General features: G+C 45.5%; 1 protein-coding gene across 1 annotated transcript in view; it reads left to right on the top strand.

The window, feature by feature from the left end:
- Positions 1–17,760, top strand: part of tbl3 (transducin beta like 3) — a 123,858-nt gene that overhangs the window by 33,955 nt on the left and 72,143 nt on the right. The window contains 3 exon segments of the mRNA XM_072480857.1: positions 4,342–4,483; positions 7,472–7,530; positions 7,627–7,733. Coding sequence (XP_072336958.1) covers positions 4,342–4,483; positions 7,472–7,530; positions 7,627–7,733 — 308 coding nt within the window.

Genomic DNA, 17,760 nt, shown 5'->3' with positions numbered 1-17,760 from the left:
TCGGGTCAATATTACGTAAATAACACATAAATACCACAATGTCGGTGTAACAAAACCACATACCTGCAGCGGCTCAAGAAGGTGGCTCATCACCACCTCCTCTCAGGTAATCAATGCTGGCCTAGGCAGCAATGTGCACACTCTCTGAACAAAACGGGGAAAAATAACCTTCTCGATAGCACCACAGTGCAGCGTGCTCTCTAAGCTGGGCAGTGGCACCATTGCATCTCCCTAGCAAGATAGTTGTGCTATGTGAAGTCAGCAAACCCATCCTCTAGACCCAGTTTGTAACCCATGTGCAATGGTTTGATAGCAATCTGTAATATTCTGAGTATTTTGTGCATTTAACTGGATAATGTTTGCAGACAGTCTTGTGGCTGACATTCGACTCCCAATGTGATTTACATAACGAACGTGCTATGCTCAGTTTTCTTGGTGCTCTCAGCAGCTGTCAGCATATGAACTTGGGAATTGTGTAGAATAACAATATGGATTGTAGCATTAATAAACTGTACCAAGTTCAAAGTTCTTGCTACCACAGCTGGAAAGAGGACTAACATGTTTTGCTATGTAGGTGTTAATTTGCTCTACAAACAACATTGGTTTGTCTATTTTTATAGCAAGGAGTATGTTGTCATTCAGCATTTATATCATACCTGGATTCATGAGGCCCCGCCTTTTCAACGGTGCCTCCCTCGCCTGAGGTGTGGCGTTCCTCAGGTTATATCACCACCGTTCCGATCTCGCCCTCAAAGGAGAAAGCAGCCTATGTTCATCTGGGACTATGGCGAATTTAATGCCTGGATTTGCTCACTGACATTTCCTCATTTCATTGTGCTTCTGCCCGTTTTCAGCAGACACTGCAGATAAACACTGAATTTCAACACCATGTTTCTGGTTGAATAAGGTTTTAACTTAATCAATGTGAGCCTTTTGAACAAAGTAGAATTTCAGATGGTCCAGCTTCTTTCTGTACGACCCTTTCTTTATATATCGCATCTAAATTCTCCATTAACTTCAAAACATAATCTACCCACAGCCCTAAAACTCAACTAATGCAGAAAATTGCCTCCCAGTTTCAAAAGACCCCTACCAGAGACTTTGGCTGTCACAGTTTCCCCAGTTTACAGAAACCCAATCCTCTTTTTGTGACACATTGCTACTGCCTGAGTGTCATTACTTCGACATGGTATTAGGCAAACTGACAAAGTTGTTCGCTGTCTCTTTATTTCTACCCACAGCCCTAAAACTCAACTAATGCAGAAAATTGTCTCCCAGTTTCAAAAGGCCCCTACCAAAGACTTTGGCTGTCACATTTTCCCCAGTTTACAGAAACCCAATCATCTTTTTGTGAGCACAGTAAGAAGTTTTACAACACCAGGTTAAAGTCCAACAGGTTTGTTTCGATGTCACTAGCTTTCGGAGCGCTGCTCCTTCCTCAGGTGAATGAAGAGGTACGTTCCTGAAACATATATATAGTCAGATTCAAAGATGCCAGACAATGCTTGGAATGCGAGCATTAGCAGGTGATTAAATCTTTACAGATCCAGAGATGGGGTAACCCCAGGTTAAAGAGGTATGAATTGTGTCAAGCCAGGACAGTTGGTAGGATTTTGCAGGCCAGATGGTGGGGGATGAATGTAATGCAACATGAATTCCAGGTCCCGGTTGAGGCCGCACTCATGTGTGCGGAACTTGGCTATAAGCTTCTGCTCGGGGTTGTCACGCGTCCTGAAGGCCGCCTTAACATAGAACAATACAGCGCAGTACAGGCCCTTCGGCCCACGATGTTGCACCGAAACAAAAGCCATCTAACCTACACTATACCATTATCATCCATATGTTTATCCAATAAACTTTTAAATGCCCTCAATGTTGGCGAGTTCACCACTGTAGCAGGTAGGGCATTCCACGGCCTCACTACTCTTTGCGTAAAGAACCTACCCCTGACCTCTGTCCTATATCTATTACCCCTCAGTTTAAGACTATGTCCCCTCGTGCTAGCCATTTCCATCCGCGGGAGAAGGCTCTCACTGTCCACCCTATCTAACCCTCTGATCATTTTGTATGCCTCTGTTAAGTCTCCTCTTAACCTTCTCTCTAACGAAAACAACCTCAAGTCCATCAGCCTTTCCTCATAAGATTTTCCCTCCATACCAGGCAACATCCTGGTAAATCTCCTCTGCACCCGTTCCAAAGCCTCCACGTCCTTCCTATAATGCGGTGACCAGAACTGTACGCAATACTCCAAATGCGGCCGTACCAGAGTTCTGTACAGCTGCAACATGGCCTCCCGACTCCGGAACTCAATCCCTCTACCAATAAAGGCCAACACTCCATAGGCCTTCTTCACCACCCTATCAACCTGGGTGGCAACTTTCAGGGATCTATGTACATGGACACCTAGATCCCTCTGCCTTGGAGAACGCTTACCTGGAGATCAGAGGCTGAATGCCCTTGACTGCTGAAGTGTTCCCCGACTGGAAGGGAACATTCCTGCCTGGTGATTGTCGCACGATGTCCGTTCATTCGTTGTTGCAGCGTCTGCATGGTGTTGCCAATGTACCACGCTTCGGGACATCCTTTCCTGCAGCGTTTGAGGTAGACAACGTTGGCCGAGTCGCACGAGTATGTACCGCGTACCTGGTGGGTGGTGTTCTCACGTGTAATGGTGGTATCCATGTCGATGATCTGGCACGTCTTGCAGAGATTGCCATGGCAGGGTTGTGTGGTGTCGTGGTCACTGTTCTGAAGGCTAAGTAGTTTGCTGCAAACAATGGTTTGTTTGAGGTTGCGCGGTTGTTTGAAGGCAAGTAGTGGGGGTGTGGGGATGACCTTGGCAAGATGTTCATCTTCATCGATGGCGTATTGAAGGCTGTGAGGAAGATGTCGTAGTTTTTCCGCTCCGGGAAAGTACTGGACGACGAAGGGTATTCTGTCGGTTGTGTCCCATGTTTGTCTTCTGAGGAAGTCGGTGTGGTTTTTTGCTGTGGCGCGTTGGAACTGTCGGTCGATGAGTCGAGCGCCATATCCCGTTCGTACGAGGGCATCTTTCAACGTCTGTAGATGTCTGTTACGCTCCTCCTCGTCTGAGCAGATCCTGTGTATACACATGTCTCTTTTTGTGAGACATTGCTACTGCCTGAGCGTCATTACTTAGACATGGTATTAGGCAAACTGACAAAGTTGTTAGCTGCCTGTTTATTTCAATGTGCAGTACATTCCTAATTGCTGCATAGGAAGGATAGGTTGAGAGACCAGAGGGGGTTAGGAGATTCGGGAGAATCAGACATCTGAATGTAGAGGGCAATGGGTTGGTAATCGCAGTGTGTGCAGGGTGGGGAAGGGAGGGTTCAATGCTTAAGGTTGGAGGAGCGTGTCTGATGATCATGGTGAGATGATGTGGTTCCAGGTTTGTTTTTTTGGGCCTGGAGGAAACACTCTGCTCCTCCTAGCCCACAAGCAGTGCTATAAAGGCAGTTTTTATAATGTTAAAAAAATATATATTTATTCTTTGGATGTCAGCATAACTGACGAGCCAGGAATTTCTTGCCCATTCCTGCCAGCATTTATGGATCCAGTCCTTCCCGCATTTATGGATCCAGTCCTTCCACAACCGAAGAAACCTGTTGTTAAAATAGAAACACTATTAACTTGGAAGCATGGAGCCTCCTTATAAGTTTCGATGAGCAAAGGACCACCTGAGAATGGATAGTTACCCACACACCCTCCCTTAAAACCAGAAATGGGTGGATTTGAGGCGCATTGGATTCCAGTTCCAGATTTTTGACATTTTAACTTCCTAGCTGTCCACCTATTTTTTTTTTTTTTTAGTTTAAAATTACCTCCCATTTGTTTGTGTCGCGAAAGCATACTTTACTAAGGATGTTGCTCAGTATAAACCTATTTTGTCATCTGATCAAGCTGCTGCTTGTTGCAAAGATGTGGGTAAAATAGTTCCTTAGCACAAGAGTCTTATGGGGAGGATGAAAGATTTTGTTAGCAGGAAGTGCCTGTGCTCAAGACTATTGCATCCTATCATTGAAATAAGAGTAGTTGAGAAGCAGAGGGGAGCAAGACAGTGGCATTAGCTCTGGATTGGTGCAGCACAGTTAAAAAAGAAAGCCAAAATACATTCATACTGGTTGTGGACCTCCATTGGCAAGAACGTTGTGAATACTTTGGTGCGTTCTGAACAAGCATGGCGATGGGACAGATTATACAGGTCACAGAACACAAATGTTTAAATATATGTTATACCATTGACGTAGATGTTGGAATGCTACGTGAGTTTGTGTTTCAGTGAGTTATGATTATTGCGATCTAATATTTTCTCTTTAGCTTGTAGGCTATAACGATGAGGTGCTGGATGTGAAGTTTATGGGTCCATCAGACACACACATTGTGGTGGCCACCAACAGCCCACAGTTGAAAGTGTTTGAGCTTGCAACATTAAACTGTCAAATCCTCTATGGACATACAGGTGAGTGGAGAATACAGAGAGGGTTTATTCTTGTGCTAGGTTGGTCATTTTAGTCATCCCCAGTGTAAGTCTCCACTCTGGTCATTGTCGGAGGTAGCGGTTAGGGGCCAATATTTGGAGAGTACAGTTGCCTGTTAACTATTCCATTGCAAGGATGTACATGCCCAACAGCAATACAGTGTCTCTTGTGTAATTTGAATTTGATCTCTGCTAACTGTGTTTTCTTGATGTTGAATGAAAATGAAATGAAAATCGCTTATTGTCACAAGTAGGCTTCAAATGAAGTTACTGTGAAAAGCCCCTAGTCGCCACATTCCGGCGCCTGTTTGGGGAGGCTGGTACGTAAATTGAACGTGCTGCTGGCCTCCCTGGGTCTGCTTTAAAAGCCAGCTATTTAGCCCACTATGCTAAATCAGCCCCGGATTAAGCCAAGCACTTGGTATGGTTAATTGCCAAAAACAATATTTGAACAGAAGATTAATTTGCAATACATTACAAAGTGTTGCAATTTATATACCGGGGCTATGCTAATCCATTTTTCCAATAATCTTTTTAACTCCCCAATTATCTATCTACCTTTGTACATGGCCTGTTAAACACCATAAGGACCAAACAATGGTTGAGTGCTTCTCATTTTTTAAATGTCTTGCCATCACTACCGCTATTGTCCACTAAGTTGTATGTAATGCCATCCTAGTTACTCAAAACAATAGCCTTCCTCCTTTTCTAAATTGAATCTCTCATACAGATTGAAATCCTATTTTTCGATCAATTCCTTGAGCTCAGAATTTAAAATAAAGGTATTAAGGTATTGATATAGTATGTTCCACAACCCCAGGACATCCTGGGGTTTGGTAGACAGATTTTTGGTGTCTCAGGGAATTAAGAGTTTTGGGGAGTGGGCAGGAAAATTAAGTTGAAGCCCAAGATCAACCATAGGATTCCTACAGCGCAGAAGGGGGCCGTTTGGCCCATCGAGTCTGCACCAATCCTCTGAAGGAACACCTATCCCCGTAACCCCACCTAATCTGCACATCTTTGGACACTTGGGAGCAATTTTAGCATGGCCAGTCCACCTAACCTGCACATCTTTGACTGTGGGAGGAAACCCTCGCAGACATGGGGAGAATGTGCAAACTCCACACAGACAGTCTCCCGAGGCCGGAATTGAACCTGGGTCCATGGTGCTATGAGGCAGCAGTGCTAACCACTGTCCTGCCCAATAGTCAAGATTGTATTGAACGCCATGGCTCGAAGGCCAGATGGTTTACTCCTACTCGTACCTCTTATATTTTTGTGATTGCCATTGACGTATGTATGATGGATAGACTATTGTAATGTGGAAAATGTGAGAACCTCTTTATACATAGCAAGGTCCCATTAACAAAATGTAATAATGACGAGATAATCTATATGGCTGGTGATGCTGATTGGGGGGTAGATGTTGGACAGGACACTGGTCCATGCACATCTTTGGATAGTGCTATGGGTTCTTTAATACCTATCTGAGATGGCAGACAATTACGATGATCTCTTACTGAAGGTGGTACCCTTTGTACTGCACTGAAATGTCAACCTCGATTAGTCCAATTGTTAAAAGCAATTATTTTGTTCTACCAATTAATTCAATAAAATAGATGATTGAAACATTCAATCGCAATGCCTTATGTTTATATAATTAGCTAAAATGAGTTTTGAATTCCGAAGACGTTACCTTTCTGTTTACTGTATTTTGTAAAGGATGCATGATCTATGGGTGTGAAAGTCAACAGCCATATTAGTGACTATTATGCTTCAGAAAATAACTTTACAGTTTGAGCATTCGAGGCATTTCTCTTTGGGTAGCTGTAATATGCAAAATAGCAAATTAGTGTACTCAACTGAAGTTCTAGCCTCTGTGTAATGTATTGATTGATGAAAACCCATTTGGTTGTTAAGCTCAGCTCTATGTGTTATTGCTGTTCTAATTGCTGTTCTAAATTCAGTGATGAATCCCATGGTTTTCATTGGATATTTTGTCTCCTCTCAGGAAAGTTGAACTCATGGTCTGTTGGTAAGATCAGGTCAATTGGTCAAATTGGTTTTTTACCCTGTACTCTGTTGTTACGAAAGTCCTTCTGGGCAATCTTTTCTTCCCCAGTAGTTTTCTGGATAGCAATTTAGTTTTAACAAAACATGAGGCAATCCTGACATCATGACATTCCGATATACAGCAGTAGATTTTGATGGAAATACGTTTGGAGTAATTTTGTTTTACGAAGCAATAGAATATAAATATTGCTGATAGAGCAGAAATTAATTTATGGGGAAAGGATTTCACAGGCATCCAGTTAATTGCAGTGCCAGTCTGCTCCCCCAGTCTATGCATTGATACATTCCGCTCCAAATTGCCCTTGTACCGCGCAATGATAGGAAAATAAGCAGCGTAGTACTGATTAAAAATGAAACGTTTCTCCAGAGAACAATTTACAACTTTCCTGACTTTCCCAGATGTCAGCTCTGGCTCAGCCAGTGATGCTTTCACCGCTGAGTCGGAAGGTTGTGGGTGTAACTCCCATTTCAGGGACTTTTTAAGTTAGCGAAACGCATCTAATCACTTCAGCTAATTTAAATGCTTTGTCCAGAAATATTCTGGGATCAGTGGATGAAACACAACAGTTTTTCCTTGGATTGCCATTATCTTGAATAGCTGTAATTTATATAAAATCTGTCAAGATTATAGGGCGTGTATGCATTGAATTTGTATTTTGCTGTAAAAGACAATTTTTAATTAACTTTTCTTTCTTCAGTTCTGGCCATTGCTGCTTACTGGTGTTTGCATGTTTTCCCAGTCATCAGGCTAATATTGCTGATATTAGTGTTTAAAAGTCTTGCAATAAAACAAAAGAGTAACCTACATTAAAGTTATGAGCTAAAGTGAGGAATTTGTTTCATGTTGAGTACCAAATTTATACCCTGAGTTAGAGAAAGTCTTATTTTTTATTTTAGATACTGTATTATCCCTGGATGTATTCAAGAAAGGCACCAAATTTGCCAGTTGTTCTAAGGTATGTTTTATTTTCAAGTAAAATTGATCTAAGTTTAAAGATTTATTTGGGGGTTAATAGTTTTTATTTTTTTATCATTTTCCTTCTGTGTTTCAGGACAGAACCATTAGAATCTGGAAAATGGACCAGGGGACTGGAGAAGTGAATTGTGTGGCGCAAGGTCTCGGACATGCCCACGGTGTTGGTATTATTTCCTGCTCACGGTATGAGTATTTTGAAAGTTTTTTTTTTCAATGCAAGCCTCAAAAACTTTTTTGCTGCAAGATCCTAAATTCTATGATCCCTTGCATGTCTGTAATTGAAATTATGAAAACACTGCTAATATGGCTTAATTTTAAAATTAGCATTCATGTGTCCACATCACTTATCTCTGCAGCCTCTTCTGTACTTCTCGAATAGAACCATAGAATTCCAACAGTATAGAAGGAGACCATTCGACCCACCGAGTCTGCACCAACGCTCTGAAAGAGCACCCTACCTCGGCACACTCCCCTGCCCTATCCCTCTGACACCACCCAATCAGCACATCTTTGGACACTAAGGGGCAATTTAGCATGGCCAAGCCACATAATGTGCACATCTTTGGACTGGGAGGAAATCGGAGCACCTGAGGAAACCCACGCAGACACATGGAGAATGTGCAAATTCAGCACAGACAGTTACACAAGGCCGGAATTGAACCCAGGTCCCTGGCTCTGTGAGGCAGCAATGCTAACCACTGTGCCATCATGCCTCCTGTTCTGGCCTTGTGCACATTTCAAATTTTAATTGCTTCGCTTTTCGCTGCATGCCCTCAGCTGCCAGGCCCTCCGCTCTGAAATTCCCTGATTAAATCTTGCCACCTCTCTAACCCTAGCTCTGTTAAGATGCTCTTTAAAACCAAGCTCTTGACATTCCATAAGACCATAAGGCATAGGAGCGGAAGTAAGGCCATTCGGCCCATCGAGTCCACTCCACCATTCAATCATGGCTGATTTCAACTCCATTTACCCGCTCTCCATAGCCCTTAATTCCTCGAGAAATCAAGAATTTATCAACTTCTGTCTTAAAGACACTCAACGTCCCGGCCTCCACCGCCCTCTGGCAATGAATTCCACAGACCCACCACTCTCTGGCTGAAGAAATTTCTCCTCATCTCTGTTCTAAAGTGACTCCCTTTTATTCTAAGGCTGTGCCCCCGGGTCCTAGTCTCCCCTGCTAATGGAAACAACTTCCCAACGTCCACCCTATCTAAGCCATTCATTAACTTGTAAGTTTGTATTAGATCTCCCCTCAACCTCCTAAACTCCAATGAATATAATCCCAGGATCCTCAGACGTTCATCGTATGTTAGGCCTACCATTCCTGGGATCATTCCCTATGTGACTTGTCGAATTTTGTTACTGTGAAGAACATAAGAACTAGAAGCAGGAGTAGGCCATCTGGCCCTTCGAGCCTGCTCCACCATTCAATGAGATCATGGCTGATCTTTTGTGGACTCAGCTCCACTTTCTGGCCCGAACACCATAACCCTTAAAGCCTTTAAGAACCTTGGGGTGTTTCATGTTAAAGGCACAATCTACATGTAAGGGCTTTTTTTTGTAGATTAATTTGAAGTAGCCGGTAGCATGCATTAGAAGGTTGATTGTTTAAATCTGTATCTTTATAAGACAGCTCTCCCTCTGAAGGGAACTTTTAAATAGAGTGATCATCACTTCCACACTTCACTTCAAGATGAGGCAATGTTGCTGTTTTCAGTAGCTAACTTTTCATATCCCACCTCAGGAGCTTTCACCTTCATTTTTACTTGAAAATAAAACATACCTTAGAACAATTCCGTAAGTTTTAGAATACTCATGGACAAAGATGAGAATGGTCCTAAAGGAAGAGTGCTAAATTGGGGAAAGGCCAAGTATAACAAAATTCGGCAGGAGCTAGGGAATGTGGATTGGGAGCAGCTGTTTAAGGGTAAATCCACATTTGAAATGTGGGAGTCTTTTAAGGAAAGGTTGATTAGAGTGCAGGACAGACATGTCCTTGTGAAAATGAGGGATAGAAATGGCAAGATTAGGGAACCATGGATGACGGGTGGAATTGTGAGACTAGCTAAGGTGAAAAAGCAAGCATACATAAGATCTTAAAACTGATGAAGCTTTGGCAGAATATCAGGGAAGTAGGACAAATCTCAAACGCGCAATAAAGAGGGCTAAAAGGGGTCATGAAATATCTTTGGCTAACAGGGTTAAGGAAAATCCCAAAACCTTTGATTCGTATATAAGGAGCAAGAGGGTCACTAGAGAAAGGATTGGCCCACTCAAAGACAAAAGAGGGAATTTATGCGTGGAGTCAGAGGAAATGGGTGAGATTCTTAATGAGTACTTTGCATCGGTATTCGCCAAGGAGAGGGACATGACGGATGTTGAGGTTAGGGATGGATGTTTAAATACTCTAGGTCAAATCGGCATAAGGAAGGGGGAAGTTTTGGGTATTCTAAAAGGCATTAAGGTGGACAAGTCCCCAGGTCCGAATGGGATCTATCCCAGGTTACTGAGGGAAGCGAGGGATGAAATAGCTGGGGCCTGAACAGATATCTTTGCAGCATTGTTTTCAGAACCCCAAAATGTATCATGGAGTTCAACCAACCTCTCCCTTTAATGTATTTGTTGCTTTTCCTAGCACACAGCTTGTTCCCTAGGTGTGGGATTACAATTATGGACACGTGGGTTTTTAAACACAAAACACTGTTTATTCCATGAACTCAACTTGACATCTTAAATAAACATTGGATCTCTTAACACTCCTTACTTCAAAGATAACTCAGAAATTATAGCTACAGTAAATAATTCCTCAAAATGTTCCTTCAAACTTCAAAGAGACTTAACACCTTTAAACAGAATCACATCAGGTTAAAGGTTTTACTATTATGAGTTTAAATCACCCAAATGATCCAGAGATAGTCTTTCATGGCAGAGATCCAGCTCACTGCAAACACAGACACTCCCCAAGCTCTTTTCCTCCAAACTGCAGCTCTCTGGAAACACACATACACACACACAAGCTCTTTTTCAAAACTGCACAACTAAACTGCAAAATGGCTGACCCGACCTCCGCTCCACCCACTCTCTGACATCACTGTTTTCTTAAAGGTACATTGCTTAAACATCCATGTCTTAAACGTGCTCACATGACACCTCTTCCCCCCCCCCCCCCCCAAAGAAAAAAAACAAAAAACCATCAACTTCAAGATGGTTTCATTTTTCACTTTTGCACTATCCACTAAAAAATGCACACAGTAAATATACATTTTCATTTAAAGAAAACAACAGACTCAAACAGGTATAATAATATAGTCCATTTTTCTTTGTTCTTCTTCCTCCAACCAAAATCCTTCTCGATTGACAGTCTCTTTGAACAAAGTCTCTGCACGATCCATCCATTCCTCTACTCCTCAGCATTTCTCTTCAGAATCAGATAATTTAGTTCAATCTGACCACAGAGCCCCTTGCAATTCTCCAATACAGGAGCATTGGTGATCACAGCTTTCAGGCAGTCAAATGCCTGTTGAAAGTCCGCGGTCCATTGACATTTTTTGACGTTTCTTTAACAAGTCCATCAGTGGAGTAATCGCGCCACAAAACTTTTGCACAAACATTCGATCAAATCCACTCATGCTAAGAAATCGCATTATTTCCCTTCGCCTTGAGGGTATCGGAAACTCCGCAAGGAAAGTGATTTGGACTTCTCCAAATTCATTTTCGGCTAGGTTCATCACCAAACCCGCCTCCTGAAGTCGATCGAAGAACTCCATACGATGTTTTAAATGTTCTTTCCATGTCTGGAAGTTGGAAATAAAAGCAGATTGTCCTACCTTCTCAATGCAATCCTTCAATGGTGGGACAGGATAAGAGTTCGTTCTTGTAACTGCATTCACCTTTCGATAGTCCACACACAACCATTGGGTACCATCTGGTTTAGGTACCATCACTATGGGTGAGCTCCATTGGCTGCAACCCACTTCAATTATGCCATTCTTCAGCATACTCTCAATCTCTCTGTTAACCTGTGCCAATTTTAAAGGATTAAGTCCATATGGATGTTGTTTGATAGGAACAGCATTTCCCACATCTACACCATTTTCGTACTTCCCAATTTATCTCTACAAACTTGCCCATGTGATACCAATAACTCTTTCAGGTCAGTTTGTTTTTCCTCTGGAATGTAACTTAACAATTCATCCCAATTTTTAAGAACATCCTCATTTTCCAATTTAATTTGAGGTATGTCAAATTTACAGTCATTTGGATTTGGTTTGTCACTTTGCGTTAGAATCATTAAAACCTCCTTTTTCTCTCCTTCCCTTTCAAAGTACCTTTTAAGCACATTCACATGACACTCGGTGAGTCTCCCTTCTATCTGGTGTTTTTACCACATAATTCACCTCGCTTAATTTCCTTTCAATCTGATACGGTCCACAAAACCTAGCTTTCAAAGGCTCCCCTACCACTGGTAACAACACTAAAACTTTATCCCCACTGGCAAAACTACGAACTTTGGATTTCTTGTCCGCTACCCATTTCATCACATTTTGTGCAACTTTCAAATGTTGTCTAGCCAATTCACCTCTATTTAATCGTTCCCTAAAATTTGACACGTAATCCAATGGTGTAATTTCCGATTTCTCACCCACCAATTTTTCCTGAATCAATTTAAGTGGTCCTTTTACCTCATGACCAAAAGTTAGTTCAAAAGGACTAAATTTGGTAGACTCATTAGGTGCATCCCTAATTGCAAACAATACAAATGGGATTCCTTTATCCCAATCCTCTGGATAATCTTGACAATACGCCCTCAACATTGTCTTTAATGTCTGATGCCACCTTTCTAACGCTCCCTGTGATTCTGGATGGTACGCAGTTGATTTAAATTGTTTTATTCCTAAGCTATCCATAACTTCTTTGAATAACTTTGAAGTAAAATTTGTTCCTTGATCCGATTGAATTTCTGTGGGTAGTCCATATCTAGTAAAGAATTTAAGTAACTCCTCCGCAATCCTTTTAGCTGTACTATTACGTACTGGAATGGCCTCTGGAAACCTAGTAGACACATCCATTACAGTCAAAATATATTGATTCCCACTTTTTGTTTTAGGAAGCGGTCCTACGCAATCAATTAGGACCCTCGTAAAAGGGTCCTCAAATGCTGGAATGGGTATTAAGGGTTCTGGTTTTATCACTGCTTGAGGTTTCCCTATCACCTGACATGTGTGACATGATTGACAAAATTTAACTACATCTTTTGTAGTCCAGGCCAATAAAAATGTTTCTGGATTTTAGCTTGAGTTTTCCTTATTCCCAAATGACCTCCCACTGGTACCTCATGTGCAACTCGCAACACCTCCTTTCTATACCCTACCAGCAATACTACTTGATGAACTTCTGCCCACTTTTCATCCGCCTGCATATGTACAGGTCTCCATTTTCTCATCAAGACATAATTTTTACAGTAGTAACGCTCTGGTATACTCTCAGATTCCTCTTCCGTATATGCTTTCTGATATATCTGTTTTATTTCTACATCTTTCTGTTATAACTCCGCCAATTTTCCTAAACTAAAAATATCTGCCTCATCCACTGCCTGTTCTTGTTCTTTTTCAACCATTGATCAAAAATCGTTTCTGATAATTGCACTTCAACTTCATCTTCCCTCGGGACTTCCGGTTGCGGCTATGCGGAGCTAAGCCGCACGATTCGGCAGCTCCCGCTATTACGGACTTTCGGGCTCATTGGAGGAGCCCCAACGGAGTTTTTTCGAAGACAACCCATGGGGAAGGGAAGAGAGAGGTCCCCCTCCAACTTTTATGGACCGGACCAGAAGTTCAACGGCCAAAAAAGCGGCATTGGAGCAGCGGGAGAAGCGAGGGAAAAAAAATCAAAATGGCGGCGGCCGGGGACAAAGCGGAGTGCGGGTCGGAGCTGCAGGAGTTCATCAAGCGCTGCTTCGAGGAGCTGCGCAAGGAGATGCTGGCGCCTATGCTGGCGGTAATTGCAGGAATAGGGATAACCCAGAAGGCCCACGAGGTAAAGATCCAGGAGGTACAGAAAAGAGTCAGTGAGAATGAGGACGAGCTCTTGGGCCTGGCGGTGAGAGTGGAACAGCACGAGGCGCTACACAAGAGGTGGGCGGGAAGACTCGAAGACCTGGAGAACAGGTCGAGGAGAAAGAATCTGCGGATCCTGGGTCTCCCAGAAGGAGTGGAGGGAGCCGATGCCGTGGCATACGCGGGCACGATGATCGGGGCGATGATGGGCGCGGAGGCCCCTTCGAGGTCGCTGGAGCTGGACGGGGCACACCGGGTGCTGGCGAGGAAGCCCAAGGCAAATGAGCCGCCAAGGGCGATGGTGGTGAGATTTCACCGGTTCACGGACAGAGAGAGGGTCCTGAAATGGGCCAAGAAGGAGTGGAGCAGTAAGTGGGACAATGCAGAGATCCGAATATACCCGGACTGGAGCATGGAGGTTGCAAAGCGGAGAGTGGGTTTCAACCGGGCCAAAGTGGTGTTGCACCGGAAAGGAGTTAAATTCGGAATGCTGCAGCCAGCGCGACTGTGGGTCACATACAAGGACCAACACTATTACTTTGAAACGCCTGAAGAGGCGTGGACCTTCATACAAACCGAAAAGGTGGACTCTAACTGAGGGTTTCTGAGGGTGGGGGGGATGTTTGAGGTTTAATGTGTGATGGTTGTTGTATATCGGGGGTCAATCACGCGCAGGAAATGTTACACGGGCTGGGGGAGAGAGACAAGGAGCTGCGCCAGAGGGGGCGGGGCAGCCTTTGGAAAGCGCGTTTTTTTTTCCTGCGGGCATGAAGGGGAACGAAGGAATGCATATTGATTGGGAGACTCCCACACGGGGAGGTCAAAGGGACGGCGGGGGAAGCCGGGGTCAGCAGGTGTCAGCTGACTTACGGGAGTGATATGGGGGGAGCAAAAAAGCTAGACAGGGATCTAGCGGGGGGGGAGGGGAGGGGGGGAAGGGGGGGGAAAAAGGGTTGCTGCTGCACTGGCCGAAAGGGAATGGGACACAGAAGAGGTGGTCGGGACAGGGGTCCCCCGGCTGGGGGACTGGAGGGTGAGGGAGGGGGATGGGGGGGGGGGGGGGGGGGGGGGGGTGGGGGGGCGGCGGTGAGAGCCCCTCCAATCCGGCTGATAATGTGGAACGTGAAGGGCCTGAATGGGCCGGTGAAGAGGGCTCGAGTGTTCGCGCACTTAAAGGAACTGAAGGCAGACGTGGTCATGCTCCAAGAGACACACCTGAAGGTGGCGGACCAGGTCAGGTTAAGAAAGGGATGGGTAGGACAGGTATTCCACTCGGGACTGGACGCGAAGAATAGAGGGGTGGCAATATTGGTGGGAAAGCGTGTGTCATTTGAGGCCAAGACTATCGTAGTGGCTAATGGAGGGAGATATGTGATGGTGAGTGGTAGGTTGCAAGGGAAGTGGGTGGTGTTGGTAAATGTATACGCCCCGAACTGGGATGATGCTGGATTCATGAAGCACATGTTGGGGCGCATTCTGGACCTGGAGGTAGGAGGCCTGATAATGGGAGGGGACTTCAATACAGTGTTGGACCCAGCACTGGACCGCTCCAGATCAAGGACTGGAAAGAGGCCGGCGGCGGCCAAGGTGCTTAGGGGGTTTATGGATCAGATGGGGGGAGTGGACCCATGGAGGTTTGCAAGACTGCAGGCCAGGGAATTTTCTTTCTTCTCCCATGTGCACAAAGCCTACTCCCGGAGAGATTTTTTTGTTCTGGGCAGGGCGCTCATCCCGAGGGTGGAGGGGACAGAGTATTCGGCCATAGCCGTTTCGGATCACGCTCTGCACTGGGTGGAACTGGGGCTGGGAGAGGAGAGGGACCAACGCCCACTGTGGCGGCTGGATGTGGGACTGCTGGCAGATGAGGTGGTGTGTGGGAAGGTGAGGGGGTGTATCGAAAGGTACTTGGAAGCCAACGACAACGGGGAGGTGCGGGTGGGGGTGGTATGGGAGGCGTTGAAGGCGGTGATCAGGGGAGAGCTAATCTCCATCAGGGCTCATAGGGAGAAGACAGAGGGCATGGAGAGGGAGAGTGAGCTCTTTGTATTACAGGCAGGGGACCAAGAAAGAGGGATAGGGGACCTACTGCTGAGGAGGGCGGAGGGGAGCTTTCGGTACCTGGGAATCCAGATAGCCAGGAGTTGGGGGGCCCTACATAAACTGAATCTGACGAGGTTGGTGGAGCAAATGGAAGAGGACTTCAAAAGATGGGACATGTTGCTGCTCTCGTTGGCGGGTAGAGTGCAGTCGGTCAAAATGGTGGTCCTCCCGAGGTTTCTGTTTGTGTTTCAGTGCCTTCCCATCGTGATCACAAAGGCCTTTTTCAAGAGAGTAGGTAGGAGTATAATGGGGTTTGTGTGGGCGAATAGGACCCCGAGGGTAAGGAGAGGGTTCCTGGAACGAAGTAAGGACCGAGGAGGGTTGGCGCTGCCAAACCCAGGGAGCTACTACTGGGCAGCAAATGTGGCGATGATCCGCAAGTGGGTGATGGAGGGAGAGGGGGCGGCATGTAAGAGGATGGAGATGGCGTCCTGTAAAGGAACGAGCCTGGGGGCGTTGGTGACGGCACCGCTGCCGCTCTCGCCGACAAGGTACACCACGAGTCAACGCTAAGGATCTGGGGTCAGTGGAGACGGCACAGGGGTGCAATGGGGGCCTCGGTGTGGTCCCCGATCAGGGGTAACCACTGGTTTATCCCGGGGAGGATGGACGGGGAGTTCCAGAGCTGGCATCGGGCAGGGATTAGAAGAATGGGGGACCTGTTCATTGACGGGACGTTTGCGAGCCTAGGGGCACTGGAGGAGAAGTTTGAGATACCCCCCGGGAAATGCTTTTAGATATATGCAGGTGAGGGCGTTTGTGAGGCGACAGGTGAGGGAATTCCCATTGCTCCCGGCACAAGAAATTCAAGACGGGGTGATCTCGGGTGTATGGGTCGGGGAGGGCAAGGTGTCGGCAATATACCAGGAGATGAAAGAAGAGGGGGAAGCGCTGGTAGAGGAGCTGAAGGGTAAATGGGAGGAGGAGCTAGAGGTTGAGATGGAGGAAGGTCTGTGGGCTGATGCCCTAGGTAGGGTTAATTCCTCCTCCTCGTGTGCCAGGCTCAGCCTGATACAATTTAAGGTGGTCCACAGAGCGCACTTGACGGGGGCGAGGTTGAGTAGGTTCTTTGTGGTAGAGGACAGATGTGGAAGGTGCTCAGGGAGCCCGGCGAACCATGTCCATATGTTTTGGTCATGCCTGGCACTGGAGGGGTTCTGGAGAGGAGTGGCGGGAGCAATATCTCAGGTGGTGAAAGTCCGGGCCTAGCCAAGCTGGGGGCGAGCAATATTTGGGGTAGTGGACGAGCCGGGAGTGCAGGTGGCGAAAGAGGCTGGCATTCTGGCCTTTGCGTCCCTAGTAGCCCGGCGGAGGATCTTGCTAATGTGGAAGGAGGCGAAGCCCCCTCGCGTGGAGGCCTGGATAAACGACATGGCTGGGTTCATAAAGCTGGAGAGGATTAAGTTTGCCTTGAGAGGGTCTGCGCAGGGGTTCTACAGGCGGTGGCAACCGTTCCTAGACTATCTCGCGGAGTGTTAGAGGAAGGTCGGTCAGCAGCAGCAGCAACCCGGGGGCGGGGGACGACGTCAACGTCCTGGGAGTGGATCGGGGGGGGGAATGGGTGATTGCTTGGGGGGTTGGATGAGCAAGAGATAACATGAAGGGTTGCGGAAACTGGCATGTGCGGGAGAGAGCCAGTGTACAAAGCTATTTAAATATACCATTTTGCCGTGTATATATCTTGCTCAGTGTGATTTCTTGTTATTTTGTTACGGGGGGGTTATTGTTTGTCAGGGAGAAAAATTGTGTTAAAAAACTTTAATAAATATATATATTTTTTTAAACTTCATCTTCACTCGTTGATTTCTCCTCTTGTCTTAACCTGTGACTTTGCGACCTTGTTACTACACAATCCGGAAAAATCCCAGGATATTCGTCCTTCAGCACTTCAGTTGTCTGATTTTCCAATGGCTTATCAACCACAGTAGGCATCACTCGCACCTGCGATCCAGCTATATCATTACCCAAGATAAACTGTATTCCTGGACAGGATAGTTTCTCTATTACTCCTACTATCACTTCACCATTCTTCACTGGACTTTCCAACCTTATCT

Source organism: Scyliorhinus torazame, chromosome 17 (assembly GCF_047496885.1).
Source record: "Scyliorhinus torazame isolate Kashiwa2021f chromosome 17, sScyTor2.1, whole genome shotgun sequence".
NCBI lineage: Eukaryota > Metazoa > Chordata > Chondrichthyes > Carcharhiniformes > Scyliorhinidae > Scyliorhinus > Scyliorhinus torazame.
Note: the sequence above shows the minus strand (reverse complement) of the source record. Positions and strands in the feature narration are given on the sequence as shown.